We start from the raw sequence: 15603 nt of genomic DNA, 5'->3' as shown, positions 1-15603 counted from the left end.
TCTTCTATTCTCGTCAAACATCAGAATAGAACTTTTCTATTCTCGTCAAACATCAAAATACAACTCGAGTCAGGTCAACCAGGTCAATCTTGACCTAAGGTTGCACCAACACCTGGAACTAGACCCCCGGGGCATGACACAAGAAGGGATCGCAACAATTTACGATCAGTTCGTGGCTACGATCCAGCCACAAATACGAGTAGCACATCTCCTGGACCACAAAAGTGACCCAGGAGATCCTGCCTCCGATATATTAATCTAAAATCTCTGGTTTAGACGTCAATTGAAACGAATTTTAAATTTGTAAGCCGGCAACTGATATTGTTTAAGAAGCAGATACATAAACAATCTTCCAAATTTAAATTTTTGCCATTTTAAAATCTGATAGCACAATATTAATGATGTTTCGTTAAAATTTTATCTTCGTAATTATCAAATTTCATATATTATATTTGTTAGTTACAATTTTCTTCGCATTTTATTTTAAGAATTTACTATTTTAATAGAGAAAAACTCATTAATGGAAAAAATTTTAAATTACAAATTATATAGCTATAATATACGCTAGTGACTCGGCAGTCGGCGCATTATTTGGGCGGGAAACCCTTCCTCTGATCCCCCAATATCAAGTCTACTCAGTTACAGCGCGTCGCCTCCTTTCGCCGCCTTCATGGAGAAGTACGCCGTCTCCGCTGAGCGACTCCGCAAGCCTCGATTCAGGTACTTCTAGCCATTCCGGCGAAATCCATTGCTGTGCTATTGAGCAATTTTTCTAATAATACTCCATTTAATCGGACTACTTTTTAATTCGTTTTGGTGGGGATTTGGTCGTTTTGAATCTTGAAGGCCAAGATGGACGCATATGATACCAGAGATAGAAGGAAGGATTCCTCTCAGTTATCGTCGCGAAGCTTCTGCACTTTTTCATAATTCGTTGGGAGAGGTAATATCTTCTTCTTCCCAGATGGAGAAGTTTATTCTTCTGATAAGTGAAGTACTTTTGCACTTTATTTTGCCTTTCATTTTGGGTTACATCTAAATCTTGCGTCGGACCTAGTATCTACTCTTTTGCGTGTCTTACTCAGGTTAGGATTTTCGGTCATGATTACCTATTCGAGCCCGAGAGTTGTGCTACTTTTGTAAGTACACCTTGCTCTGCCATTTCTACATGGAATAGGCTTTTGGTCCGTTCATGTATATTACCAACAGGATTGCATTTTCTCAGTTGGCACATATGGCTGATCCTGCTTATCCATCAGGCTCTTTTTTAAGGTCCATTTATCTCTCTTTCTTCCATTTTATTCAACTCAATTTGCCCCACAGTGGCCAGTCTTTGGTTTCATCTACTGGAATTCTGCTTCCTGAAATGTGGCTGCTTGCAAAATGTTGTTATGATGTCATGCTTCGACACTTTCTCTGATATCAACCATGCTAATCACTTGCTTAATTATCTGGATGGTTGCAAAGCATACTCTAAGATATATTTTGTTTGATGAGGTAATTGGCCATACATTATAATGAACGAGGAACATGAGATTGCCAAAATCAGTTGATTTCAGAATAACATGCTAAATGCTAAGCTTCTATTTCAAAGAGAAGAACATCTTATAAATGTTGTGTTTTAGAGCGTTACTTAACTTTCTGAACCTTCACGTGTAACTTTCTGGACCTTCACATGTAACTCTGCCTATTTACCTCTTATGACATTTTTAAGAATGCCAAACTAAGTTATCCTCTTAAAATGTTAAAGCATTGGAGTCAATATCATCTTAAGTATTTCTTTGAGCATGCACATTGCAATCTTTACAAATGCATGATTTTCCAGAGATTAATCTGGTAACACATCAAAGGATGCTGTATTCGCTAAGTTTAAATTGTCTGAAAAGGTAAGGAGGGAGGAGTGTGTGTGGTGGCGGATTGCAGGCTTTTAGGGAATATTAGGTCCTTCTTACATTAAGATAACAAGGAAAAAGGATAGCCAATCTGATTCATAACATGACCTAGCTTTCTCATTGTATGACCAATTCTAAGTATTAGCTAAAAATTCAATAATATACAGTTATGTGATCCTTCTAAATTTGTAGATGCTTTATATTGAACATCAAAATTCAATTTCTTATCTACCTCATGCATACATTCAATCTTGATGCAAACACTTCACTTCTACTAACGTTCATATCTCCTTGTTTGGTTACGACTAGCATTATATTGATTCCTAAATTTCATTACTTCTTTTTGCTTTGTATTGGCTTGAATGATCAGTATTGCTTGATTATCATGGAAGAGAGTATTGACTTGCCCATGCTGCTTTTACAGGCAGGGGATTTCGGGACTTGAATTTGATAATAAGGTCTCTATTGATATTCTATAAAAGTTTGAATTACATTTATTGTAAACAATTACTTTCTCGTCTTATTAAATTTAGAATTATCTTTAGGCACCGACTTATGTTGTTTAGGGTGTCTGTCTTTTATGCCTATCTTCTTGCTTAATTTTTTAGCGAACTGTAATTTCCTGCTTAGATGAATGAACTGGAGGATACCAATGGTGACATGAATGATCCTCTTAGGAAATTGAAAACAACGGAAAAGAAAAAGTTACTAGGGCAAGATATAAATATACAACAGCCAAACACAGTCTCACTATTCCCCAAACTCCAAAAATTCACTAATACAAGAGACATATATCACTTTCATTTGCATTAGCTTATATCAAATTTTCTTTTCCAACTTATGAATTTTGTAGATATTCAAATATATGATTGGATGTGAACTTCAATTCACTTTGTGTGCTAACTAACTATTGAATTATATTACTTGGTGAGGTCAAATCAATAATATAATCTTGGATCTTCAACACTTCATTTTGTAGTACAAGTTGTAGAATTTTGTAGATTGTGTTGTTAGGATCATAAATATTTGACCATATCTTGTCCCTTTTTAGTAGCACTTAGTTTTACATAAAACTTAGGGGAAAAATCAAAATGGCACTCCTTATTTTTATTATCATCAAAAGGTGACCTATATTGAAACAATTATTACAACAACATCTCATCCTAAATTTTATATAGCATAGTAACAGTTGGCTAGGGGGATAGTGCCTTTTAATTTTTAGAAGCATTTTATAACACTTATGCGGTGGAAACAAAATATTTAAAAAATAGTTTCAAAGCAGAGTAAAGAAATAATATCCTATAATTTAATTAATGTGGTTTGGAACCCCGGGTTCATACTATATCGGTCTTCAATGTCATTCTATAATGACAACATTATCATTGTATTCAATTTGCTTTCATTTTGTAGGGAATTTATCTTGCCTCGGTGACAAAATCAGGATGCTTGACAGTACATGACTTCGAAACATTATACTGTGCAATATATGGTCCAACTCCAAGTAAGCTTTAATTTAGTACAAGGTTATGCTTCTTTCTTTGTGGTGTGTTTTATGATTATGTTGGTACTTGTGCACACATTTACTTATTAAATGGAATTAGAATCAAAGATTATTCTCATTTGTGACTACAACCTAGAAGGAATAGAAAACTTATGGTTTTACAAAGCAGAAAAAGAAAACAAAGCTACCTATTAATTTGTTTAATAAATTATGATGTGTTGCATGTAAATTAATTCCTAAAAGATGAATATATATTAATGATTTTCTACTCAGCTCTTTTAAGTTAAGTTTTTGTATTCCCTTAATGTAATCAATCATGGTTCAGCTAGATGTTGATTGGGAACTAATATTTTTTGTATTCTCTCAATTATTTGTAGATTAGGCTGAACATAATCCACTTTGTCATTTGCTAAGGTCAATTGGTGAATGAGGCAAAAGATTTGGTCCATATTTCCAAGGACCATGAATTAGATTCTATTCGGTGGAATCCAAATGATCAACATGAGGTTTGGTTGTCATTTATTCCAAATATGACTGATTTCCCATTACTAAAATGAATAACATTCATTCGTGTATTCTATTAGATATTTTTGATTTTTTGAGCTATAGTTAAGTCTAGCAAACATATGTGCAAAATTGATATAAACATATCTTAATTGCATGTTCCAATTAATTTCAATTGTTTCTTTTCGTCACTCAAAAAGTCTATTTCCTTGCCTAAGATTATATAAAAGTGTTTAATGCACCTTTGTATTTACACGATAGATTTTCAATTCATATACTAGCAGCAATGGTGTGTTGAGCATAATATACATGTATGAGAACATATTGGTTTCTCTACTTGTCATCTATGTAGACTAGCTTGTTTTTTTTGTTCTTTCCTTGCAGTTCTATATTTATTGAGTAAATTTTGTGTCATAATAAGTTGCTTCTTTGTGCAAATATTTCCATCCAAGTTTTTTTATTTACATATGTGAGGCAGAATGATCTTCCTGGTCCTTTATCTATTGGATACAAGAAAACATTTCTTGTTTTTTTTTGGCATAGTTAGTTGATGTGCAGCTACACATTAATATATTGTATGATTAATAGAAATATACTGACTTTACTTCAATGTCTAGTGGTTTAACACATTCTCAGTTCACTTTTATTTTTGTATTGTCTTAACTATTTTTCTTTTCTTTTCTAGGTGGTTTGTGCTTCCAGACAAAACAATAATATTTTACTTTTTGATATCACTTATATCTCACCCGATCCAGTACAAGTAAGTTTACTAGATCATTAGCTTATATTTTACCTTATATGTGTGTTCAACAAAATTTTGTATCATTTCAAATCTAATCTTTCAATCTATTTAAAATGATCCTCATAAGAGAGTTTTCTTAAAACAAATTCCTTGTATTTCCTTAATCTGTGAAAATTTCATGGATTTTATCTCAAGAATAGTGAGTCATTTGAAAATATTGTAGCAAGTCATCCTTATTTATATTCCAAATTTTTGCTTGTACGTCGTACATTCTAATCCTTCTTTTTATTTTCCTTTAAAACAAAAAAACTAGGTACTCTGCTGCAAGCGTCACACTAATGAGCTCTCCAATGGATTATCTGATGTATTGTTTGATTCTGCTAATAAATCAAGGTTACTGAATTATAAAACACAAATACTGAAGTTTACTTGTTTGGAATATTTGTGTTCAATAAAAGGTCAACTGAAATAAAAAATGGTTCCATTATTCGCTTGTGCATTGCATTCACATTGTTATCATTTCCAGGAGTTAAAAGAAATATATCAGTCATTCATTATTAGAGAGAACATTATATCCATATCTATTTTATCCAACAAAATATCTAATGACATAATACCCTATGCGGACTAAAACCTATATATTTAACATTTTCCCTTGAGCCAAAGCATAAATATTGATCAATGTCTAATTTGTTACACAAAATAGGAAAATAAGACTGATAAGAAACTTAGCAAAAGTAATGCAAAGGCAATACATTGTTGCAGTTTAGAGACTAACAACAAAATGCTTTGTATTGAAGTTGAGGACTTGATCTGAACTTTAGAGAAGTGCAAAATCTTCTTGTAGACACTCTTCTTTAACTCTTCCTCATTGAAGATATAGAAGAAATTTGTGCAAATGAAAAGTGACAAAACTGTGAAGGGTTCCAATGAAACAAGATAAATTAGGTATCTACTGTCTGGTCCCGTGATATAAATGATGAGAAAAATTGAGTGAAGTCAAAGATTACTAAAAGAAAGATGTTAGAGAAGAGACTAACTAAAGTTTTGACACATACTCATGAAAAGAATAAAATTATATTGCAAAGATAAAAGTGGCTGAACTATCTTTGGAAATTTCAAGTAATAGAGAAATTAATAAAATTGTTATGTACAAAAATTGAGATTAGAGTTCCAACATCTACTTTGAGTGAGAATTACTGGGATAGAAGAGTTTATCTTCATTTAATTTGAGAGAGGGAAAATTTGTCATGAAAGACAAAGTAAAAAATTGTTGTTCATGTTGACTTTGAGATTTTGGAAGAGAGAAAAAACTACTCTTTTAAAATCTGAAAAGCAATTGACATAAATAAGAATGGCAAAGGAAATTGAAGCTATTATCACTGTAATTTGACTTAATGCAAAGAGGAAACAAGACGATCCAACTTAAGATGAAAACTTTCCGAGCTGAGCTAAGCTAAGCTAAGCTAAGCTAAGCTAAGCTGGGCTCTTTTAGTTCAGCTTTGTTTGTTGGAAAGAGGAATGTTTTTGAGAGATCTATACTCCCAATTTTGTTGCAACAAACCATTTGTTGGACTTGGGTTAAACTCACTCTATTTGAATCCCACCAAAGTTGTTTTTCTTGTAATTTAATTTAATTCTTTTGCTCAATTATTTTGTTCACAGCTAAAAGATCAAATGAGGTTAAAGAAGGACAAAAATGGAGGTTTTGGAGTTAGAAAGGCACATGAAATACCCATAATTCAAGGGGATACATGTGATACCACCTAACTTCTTTTGTGATAATATAATGATCCTGCGCTACAATAATTTTGTGTGTTTCAAATAGAAAGAACATTATTAAATAACTTCACTTGTGTTGGTTAATAGTGTGATCTTTTTGCTTCTGAATTTCTTCTTGTAGGTTGTTTGCTTCTTGTCTAGATGGCAATGTTTATGTTTTGGATACACGATCGAGCAATTCCCAATGTCTCATGCTTACAACAGATCCACGAAGAGAAATTAATAGTATTGCACTATACCTGCAAGATCGGGTTTGTGTCCTAAATTCAGCCTTAGTTCTCAACAATTATGTGCATATTTGGAAGGATATTGAATTAGATATTGGGCTATTTTGTGTTCACAATTCATGACTTGTTGACTTTTCCTAGAAGTAGTTGATAAGACATTCTTTTTGTATAAGTTTCTAAATCTTATAATATATTTTTTTTAATTTTGATTTCCTTGTAGTTGATTATTATGAGCTAGAAGATTGCAATTTCTTTTTTTTTATTTGCTAACACTAACATGGTAATATGGCAAACAATGTCTTGTGGAATTTAAACTTATTTTGTTCGCATAATAAACCTTTGATACCAGTTTGGCATGGTACCATCGTAGATGGATGCATAGATGAGGCAGGCAATGTAACCTTACTTAAATTATACCAAAGTCTAAGTTAACTAAGGAATTTGGGCCTTGTTTTATGAAAAATATTTTTCATAAAAATATCTATGATATTGCTCAAGAGTTCATCTTGGAAGTCAAGATTATCAGGATGGTAATAATCATATATGGGTTTATTGTGGTTCTGTTTTTCTATATATAGGTTGTATTAGGGGCAGGAAAACGTGGATTGATTCACTCTTGGGATCTTCGTGGAGGACGACAATCACATGCTTTTCAAAGTCACAATCAGGTTAGAATCAAATATGTAGAGATGTCTTTGATGATTTAACTTGTCTATTGAAAAATATGTTTCCACTGTCGCATCTCGAACAATATTCCTGTTAATATATTCATATTTTTTCCTTTCCAAAAATAACATTTTCTGTTCAACCCAAACATCAAACTTCTCTAAGATACTTCAATTGGTTCTATATATGTTCTTATTATGTCAAATATGACAGAATGTATTTCCTAATAGTTGATAGCTACCAATGGCTGATGTTGTCAAGTTTTCTTAGCCCCAACAACCCCTTTGGTAAGTAGGTCACTTTGAAATTATCAAAATATTTGAAGAATCTTTGTTGTTCAGAAAAAAACACATGTATAACCTAAAATACTATGAAAGGTTGCCTATTAATAGTTGCCTTGAAAAAAAATGATGTGTGCTTTAAAATTTATCATGCAAAGAACAAATGCCAAAATATTTTGTGGACTTTCAAATCGGATTCATTTATATTTTTAGAGTGTTTTTGTTTCCAGTTTCACTATATCATCTTAAATTTCTCCCTTGTTGAATCTTTTCCCAGAGTTCTATCTATCCTTTACTATCTATAAAGGTATCTGCTGAGCTGGAGAAAATCTCATCTTTGAAGGTATAATAACAAAATGATTTATGTTCATCTCTGTTTTATTTAATACTCATTGTTGCAACAATTTTGGATGCTAATGTTATCAACGCCCACTGAAATAATGTCTAAACTTGTCATATGTAGAAGACATGACTACACAACTCTCTACTTGTTTAGCAGACATTAGATATGGTACATGCCACAATATATTAACCTTTAATTCAATTCAAATCTGATTTGAATATCTAATAATTTAATGGATCCTGGATCCGTACAAATGTTAATCAGATATAGAAGAGTTGATGCTTCATGGAAATGTTACTCCCAAGTCAATTATAGTCCCTGTAATGATATTTTTCACTACACTCGTAATGAATGGCTTTAGCATGTCTAGTTCTCATCATTTTTGGTGTATGTCTTTTCCGACATCATTTTTTTTTTGTAGGAAAACTATTCTCTGAACTTCTTATGCAGAAAGGTAATCATGAGGCAATTTGCTGTTTATTTTGGGTATAAAAATCTCTATACAGGAGATCCCATTAAATCCTCATATTATTCTGCAGAATCTTTTCAAGATAACCATTGTTCTTATAGCAGAAAGAGACGTTCAACACTTTCATTCAATCTTTATGCATGATACTTAGAGAAATTTAGTGTTCTAATCTTCATCATGGCTTTCAAGAATCAAGTTAGCTGGATATCTGTATCCTTAAATCACCTATGCTTTATTCTTGATCTCAATGCAAGATGCTGCCTAAACATTGTGCTTATGGCTTGTCAATGTTATGATGCTGGTGTATCTTGTATCATGTTGTCACATGATCATGCCAACGTGTAGAATCCTTCAATTCAACTTGTGCATCCAGTTTCAAATATATTCTGAGTGAAATGTAATTTTTATTAACTTTCAGGCACAAACACACATTGTTCCAAAAGAAATCCACAGCATCAACATCAATCCATCTTGTTCCGATCAGTTAGCTTTCCATATGGTTGATGGCTGGTAACTCACATTGGCTTAAATACCAACTTTCTGTTATCAACTCTTGGAATTTGCAACGCCTTCCCTTATTTTCTGTGCTATACAGAAAAAAGGCTTTCATTGTTTTTGTTAAACAACTTATCTGATCAAATTCCTCAGTTGGTTTCAGATTGAGTATCAAGCTATTAGACGCAATGCTCAACTTTCTAAATTCTAATAAACCTGCATGGTTTCCTTCAGGTCTGGAGTTCTTGATCTCAGGAATGTTGTTGTGACGCATGTGCACTGTCCACCTGCTGACTTGTAAGTTCATAAACTTGTGCCCACACAATGCACTTGTTTTTATTGCATTATTCCCCTTTGTATGCTGTTCTGATATTTTTGTTGTGCGAATAGAGATGGAACAGATATATCAACACACTCAATTATGAGAAGACCCGCTTGGCTTCCAACATCCTCGGTATGTTTTCCTGTAATTACAAGATGACTATCCTCACTTTGTCTTCAGAAATGCTTTTAAGTAAGCCACATGATGCAACTGATAATTTTAGCTAGCCTGATATGTTGAATCTAAAATCCATCCCATGAGATGTGTTCAATTAATTGGCTAAAAGCATCATTTGTGCATTCAATTAATTGGTTATTACACGACATTCTTATAGTTTTTCTTGGATACAATCGTGATTAGAACACTCAACTCGTTCACTAATTATACTGTCTTCAGATTTACACAGTTGGATCTGTTTCTGATAAAGGATTATATTTGTTGGACTTCTTTCCAAGAAAAGACTCTGCATGTCACGTGGACTTTAAGTGAGCTCTATTGTTTATTTATTTTTAGAAGCTCTATTCATAAAATGAAAATAAATTTTAAAATTCCGTCAAATTATTATCATAATATTTTTACTTAAAAGTTATTTAATAGTGATTTTCCATCAAATTCTTTATGTATCTTTCTTTTCATTGTCAGCCCAGAAGCAAGAAGCAATTCTCAAGAATGCAGTAGAATTTTAGAAAACAAACATATTCCTGTGTCACAAAACATACTAGTTTGTGCTGTTCATCCCCTTAACAATACTATAATTGCTGGGACTAAGGTAAATAATCTACGAAATAAAAAATAAAATGTTATTTAAACTTGAATTGCTCACTTTGTGCTTTCAGTATAATTAATTTTATTTATTTTCTTTTATAATTTTTTCCTTTGCAGCAATCTTGTTTAATGATGATATCTCCAAAGCATAAGGCTGACAATGGTGATTAAATGCTACTACTACCTGAAAGTGCTCATACATTTGAACATTGAAATTAAAATGTGAAGAATATAGACCAAATGAAGCTTTTGAGTTGTCAACGTATTGACCAAGAGTTTTAACATTCTGCATGTTTATTTACTACAAGTGCCTGATCACAAAAAGGGTAGTGAGGAGCCACTTGAAAAGACCTGCGAGCGAGATGGTTCTTAATAGTACTCCCTTTCATTGCCTTATGAGTTTGAACATCCTAAAATCGTACCGATGTCTACTAAAACCTACGGGCGGTTTGATGAAGCCAGTGAGAGTAAATCTGATCCTTGTATCTAAGTTGTTCCGATCCTTACCAAGTTCTTCAAAGAGAAATTCATTGATAAAAATGCAGTAACATCAAAATTAGAAATTCAATTGAGAAATTTGCATGCTGCACAAGCACAATTGTATCAAGCATTTTTTAAAATATATTGTAGTATAATTTAAAATGGGTGTAAATGATTGATTGGTACCAAAAAATTAGAAATAAAGTTGTTAAAACTAATATTGAAGTATGAGAGATCAAAATTTTATTTATCTTAAACAAAAAAAAAAAAAAATCAAAACCTTCATTTCATTTCCAATCACAACAGGACTACAAATATTTATTATTTTTTCAAAATTTAATAAATGTTAAAATGCTTTCTAAATTATTTATTTTATCATCAAAATATCTTCTATTTTTAAATCATTCATTTATTAAAGAAGAGGGGTACTTTGATAATAAAATAAAATAAAATATTTTTATGCAAATCCAATATTATAGATATTAAAAAAACTGATCTTCCTAAAATAAATAAACTATTCGAATTTCTCTTTTACTTTAAGTTAGAGGTATTTTATTTTCTCTTTATCGAAAGTGATCCTAAATTAAGTTATTCATTTATAATTAGTTTTTTTTTTTTTTGGCAGAACTAGTGCAGGCATGTATTGCGCCACTGTTTAGTGTTTAATATATATTTCAAATTTGATTTCTCAGAGTTCCTGTTAGTTGTAGTATTCAGAGGGTGATCATTTAATATTGCGAAGGTTGCGTCTATAAATAAGCAGGGAAAGAGGGATCGAGTCCATTAGTCCAATGATCAGCCATGTCCAATTCTTGAAAAATTAATTATGACAATAACTTTTCCCAGAAACTACCGAGAAAATGAAGGATCTTTATCCCCCAAGGTGACAACAATGAAGGAACAGAAAATGCACAGACGCACAAAGATATATATACAGCAAAAATTCAAGAGGAAAGAATTTGTAACCATCAAGTTCTTCATTGTTGCAGTAAATAAGAATCCTCCCTGAGAATTGACACTTGACAGAGAGAACTGAGTTGGAACATCGAGTTGATGTTTGGGCCAATAAGAACGAACATCATACTTAGCACGTCGATATAGTCAGTAACTGCTTAGTTCCCACTACTGTGAAGACATTTAGGAATGCTACCCTGTGAAATAGATTTTGCGAAGAGAGCATGCGTTAATAAACTTAGCGCAGAAGACGAGCCATAAAGTAAAAGAAAAGAAAAGATTGTTACCTATGTTCCCAAATATTCCATTATCCATAGGTCACTATTTGTAAGTTCGCCCAAGTCAAGAATTGGGCTTGGACAATCGAGTCCAGAAATATCTGGTGGCAAATCATATTTATCAGGTCCTGTGAAGAATGAGTCATCCAGAGACAGATGCATGTCTCCATTGATTGGATGTGGATTTAGATTTGGTGTTAGAAGATGCTCATATGAATTATTCTCAGCAGGGTTACTGCTTCCATTATTCCTTACTCCATGATTGATGAAAGACATTTCCTTCTGCTGCGTATCGTGCATGTTACTGAAACCCCTATAAAATCCATCCTCAGCTCCAGTATTAATTGCTGTATCATTGTACAACTCATTATCAGGAACTCCTGGGCACAGCAATGGTTGCCTACCAATGTACATGTTCTCTGCAGCAGCATTAAGAGGGATGCTCAAATAATCGACAACCCCAGATTCCAATATGAGGTATTGGCTTTGAGAAACTGTCTCTGGATGCATTGACCTTGCATTGACACAAGAGTCCTGGTTCGTATTTTGTGGATGTTGAACCAATATTGCTGTTTCTGTCCCATTCCTGTCTGGAATAGCAGTTCTTATTTTCTTTGGTCTTCCCTCATTCGACATAGACATCTGCTTGTCGGTAGATGCAACAGCTTCATGATGTCTTTTTGGATTTGCATGTTCATTTGTTTGCTCTGTGCTTTGATTAAGTTGATTGGGAGTTCCAGCAGGACTAACTTCCCTCAAAGCTGTTACATTCTCGACTTGTGTGTCACTCTGCATATTTTGTCCACCATCTTTGGATGAAGTAGATCCTCGAGCATCTTCAAGGCCATCAACAGCATACTCATCGTTACAGCTGTTTGTCTCCTCCCTTTGTTCCTCATAACCACTATGTTGTGTTAGATCAGACATGCCATTTCCACCGCTAAGCTGATTGACAATCATCTCTTCTCTATCAAGAACTCCCAACCAAATAGAGCTCTCTTTAGCACTCATCTTATCCTGCAAGGACTTTGACTTCCGCACATGAGTTTTGATCTTTCCAATATTAGGAGACATGTGTTTTATAACTCCTGTTAGTACCCCGACTTTCCATAGTTTCTTCAGATCATGCGGTTTTTTGTATGGGGGTGCTTGGCCCTTGGGTAAGTTCAAAGCTATCCACCAGTCTTCATTGCCGGAGGGCCACCAAGGCGGTGGAACATGCTTCTCCAATGGGTATTTTCGCTGCGGAGGCTCACAATGTTGCATCAGTGATGATAGGAGAGATCCTAGTGTAGCATCTTGGAGATCCATCAGAGTATGATGATTTCTATCCCCACGTTTTTGTGCATTCTGTGCTTCAGAGTGTTCTGCTTCGTACTTGGCGATGGCAGCAGGCCCATTCTTGTCGAACTTAACCTTCTCCTTCCACCAAGCTCTTATATTGTCTGAAGCGCCACTTATAGGTTTTCCTTTATCAGGAATTATTCCATAGACAAACCCACGGGCATTACACACCTCCACCAACTTTAACATATACTTGAGAATCCCATCTTGAGCTCTGGACATCTTTTTCCTAAGAGCCTGGTCTGATGTGTGCTTTGCTTTAGACTTCTGGGCATCAAGCTTTTCCTTTTCCTTGATTCTCTTAAGCCTAATCTTATCTTTCCACATTCTTCTTTCCAACTCCTCTGGTTCGATTTCTTCATCACTAACATCATGCTCATTGAGATTGCCGCATTGAATACCATCGACCTCGAAATCGGAAACATCACCTCCAAAGTCCTGAGCTACTATTGCCAGATGATCCATAATCTCTCCTTTGAAGCCAACAAAACAGTGTTATCTTCTCCAAGAATGACACCTTAAGAAGATCGAGATCCACAGGAAAGAAAACTAACAAAATAAAATCTTGTTTCGAGCATCTAACAGAAAAAACTATATTTACTCCAGCAAATGAAAAAGGGAGGAAAATATATATGGTTTTACAGAAGCACAAACCATTAAGAAAAAAACAAGTTCATCCAAGATAACTAAGTCCTCTAAAACAATTCTAAAGTCAATCAACAAGTATTGAGGATGACGTATTGGATAAATATATTCATGTCAAATTTCATCAGAAAATTTCTACAGGATAAAAAAGATCTGAAACTGCAAAACTATTTGCATTCTACTATGATGAATCAATCTGACTAGTTACCTGAATCGGCTTTCTCATCATGTAACGCTCTCTCGAATTTAATCTTGAAAACAATAGATCTATTCGGAAAGAAAAAAAAAAACTTATTTCACAGTCATTAGAAAATGAAATGCCACGCGAAACCTAATAAATCAGATATCAGATCCCATTGAACTGCCGGCTCGATAAATCCCAAAGAACTACAAAATGGAAAGAAAAGTAATAGATTTTCTATTTATCTCTATCAATAAACTAAGCATTCAGCTCCCTCGCAACAAACTCAAGGTCCCTTTGCTCTACGCAACAAAAAAGAGGTCAAAATCGAATCTCTTCCATCGGTTAGGAAACTAAACCTGATCACGAACCACGGTCAAAATGTTTCTTAAACAAATCATTCCCCCATGAGCCCTAAATCGCCTACCCCACAAATTCAACCCGCAAAAGAACAACACAACCAATCGATCCTGAAATGATACCTATGAAATCGATCAAGGCTGCGTCCCAGGCTTCCACCGAAGGCGATCCGCGATCTAAGCTCTCGCTTCCGACTATTTACTCTTCTTCTTCTTCCGTTCAGGTCGGCGATGATCGAGAGAGGAAAGGATGGAGAGCGGCACGAAGACAACTTGGATTTGGTCGCCAGTTGCGTTGCGAGCTTCGCGGCGGCATGTAATGACATTGGGAAACGACGAGGAACGCATCTGGATTTATTTTAATCACCCAAAACATTATCGGAGGAAAGATGGCCCTTTTAGTGGGCCCATACCTGACTCTCTGAGGGTCTGTGACAGGGTAACAATGTTCCGGGAAGATTAAATTTTGACAAAAAGATCTAACAACAACAATTACCAAAAAAACAAAAAAACTAAAAAGCACCATTATTTCCCTTATCATTAAAATATATTCTATTTTAAAATATTATTAAAAAGACACTGACTATATTTTTTTAATAATTTAGGTGTCAAAACTAATCCAGAAGGTAATAAATTCGGAGCTTATGCAGCCGTAGATGTCTAAAATATTCGTTTGTATTAAGAATCGAATTCTGATTGCCTGTTACTTGACACTCTTACGCTTAAGAGCCCATCATAACTACCATTGGTTGGACCTCTACTGCCAATGAGTTGTCCCGGGCTCTAATGCAGCCGTAAGTTATTTAGATTATCATTAAAATATTCATAGTTCGAGTCTCAATTATAATAAATTTATAAGAATTTTTACTCTAATGAAATACACAATTAAAAAAATATTAGACTCCTAAATTGTCTGCTGTGAATACTTCCTGATTTATCCTGATGATCGATAGGAAATATCCATGGAGTCGAATCGATCACTCTAGACTCAACGTTATTTAACCTGATTAATTATTTTTTCTAATGTCAATGAGTTAGTCTCCCAGACATGATAGACTTTAATATTAAGTAAACATCGAATTTTAATAAATATAAAAAAATTACTTTTCATATAATGTTTAATTTTGATTTTTTGGTCAGCCCTGCATAATAATAATAATAATAATAATAATAATAATAATTATTATTATTATTGATGCAGATGTAGCATAAGGGTATAGGGGAGATTATGGAGATAGAGAGGGCTATTTTTGTCATTTGATGGCTTAGGGCTTGGGAGGGGGTCCTGTTTATGCGTCAAAAGGAGAAGGTCGATTCGAGAGATGGAGGGGGCTTGGTTCGTGTTTCTCCGCCGCCGCCAACAAGATGGGAAA

General features: G+C 33.9%; 2 protein-coding genes across 4 annotated transcripts; one reads left to right on the top strand and one right to left on the bottom strand.

Annotated features, from left to right (window-relative positions):
* The first annotated feature begins 587 nt into the window (after positions 1–587).
* On the top strand, positions 588–10629 carry LOC121970661. Its single transcript, XM_042521504.1, has 18 exons — positions 588–720; positions 847–943; positions 1086–1139; positions 1226–1272; positions 2317–2350; positions 3303–3393; positions 3808–3899; positions 4583–4657; positions 4953–5032; positions 6543–6672; positions 7227–7316; positions 7873–7938; positions 8826–8917; positions 9137–9199; positions 9293–9356; positions 9621–9709; positions 9867–9993; positions 10107–10629. Exons 1-18 carry the CDS (start codon positions 671–673, stop codon positions 10158–10160), a joined length of 1395 nt encoding a protein of 464 aa, XP_042377438.1. The 5' UTR covers positions 588–670; the 3' UTR covers positions 10161–10629.
* A 623-nt stretch (positions 10630–11252) lies between these two features.
* On the bottom strand, positions 11253–14574 carry LOC121970660 (ETHYLENE INSENSITIVE 3-like 3 protein). Of its 3 annotated transcripts, none has more exons than XM_042521501.1 (3): positions 14354–14574; positions 11711–13957; positions 11253–11620 (listed from the first exon to the last, which is right to left on the bottom strand). In XM_042521501.1, exon 2 carries the CDS (start codon positions 13508–13510, stop codon positions 11711–11713), a length of 1800 nt encoding a protein of 599 aa, XP_042377435.1. In that variant the 5' UTR covers positions 13511–13957; positions 14354–14574; the 3' UTR covers positions 11253–11620. The 3 variants fall into 3 exon arrangements, with proteins under 3 accessions (XP_042377435.1, XP_042377436.1, XP_042377434.1); XM_042521502.1 differs by having other exon boundaries at positions 11711–13562; XM_042521500.1 differs by having other exon boundaries at positions 11711–13518.
* Positions 14575–15603: the final 1029 nt, after the last annotated feature.

The sequence above is a fragment of the Zingiber officinale genome, chromosome 4A (assembly GCF_018446385.1).
Source record: "Zingiber officinale cultivar Zhangliang chromosome 4A, Zo_v1.1, whole genome shotgun sequence".
Taxonomy (NCBI): domain Eukaryota; kingdom Viridiplantae; phylum Streptophyta; class Magnoliopsida; order Zingiberales; family Zingiberaceae; genus Zingiber; species Zingiber officinale.
Note: the sequence above shows the minus strand (reverse complement) of the source record. Positions and strands in the feature narration are given on the sequence as shown.

What these genes read in the sequence shown, in the direction of transcription:
- LOC121970660 (XM_042521501.1), bottom strand. Translation starts at nt 13,510, where the DNA reads ATGGATCATCTGGCAATAGTAGCTCAGGACTTTGGAGGTGATGTTTCC.
- LOC121970661 (XM_042521504.1), top strand. Translation starts at nt 671, where the DNA reads ATGGAGAAGTACGCCGTCTCCGCTGAGCGACTCCGCAAGCCTCGATTC. An exon ending in CCATCAGGCTCTTTTTTAAG is followed by an intron (nt 1,273 to 2,316) that starts GTCCATTTATCT and finishes CTGCTTTTACAG; the next exon opens with GCAGGGGATTTCGGGACTTG. An exon ending in CACTGTCCACCTGCTGACTT is followed by an intron (nt 9,200 to 9,292) that starts GTAAGTTCATAA and finishes TTGTGCGAATAG; the next exon opens with AGATGGAACAGATATATCAA.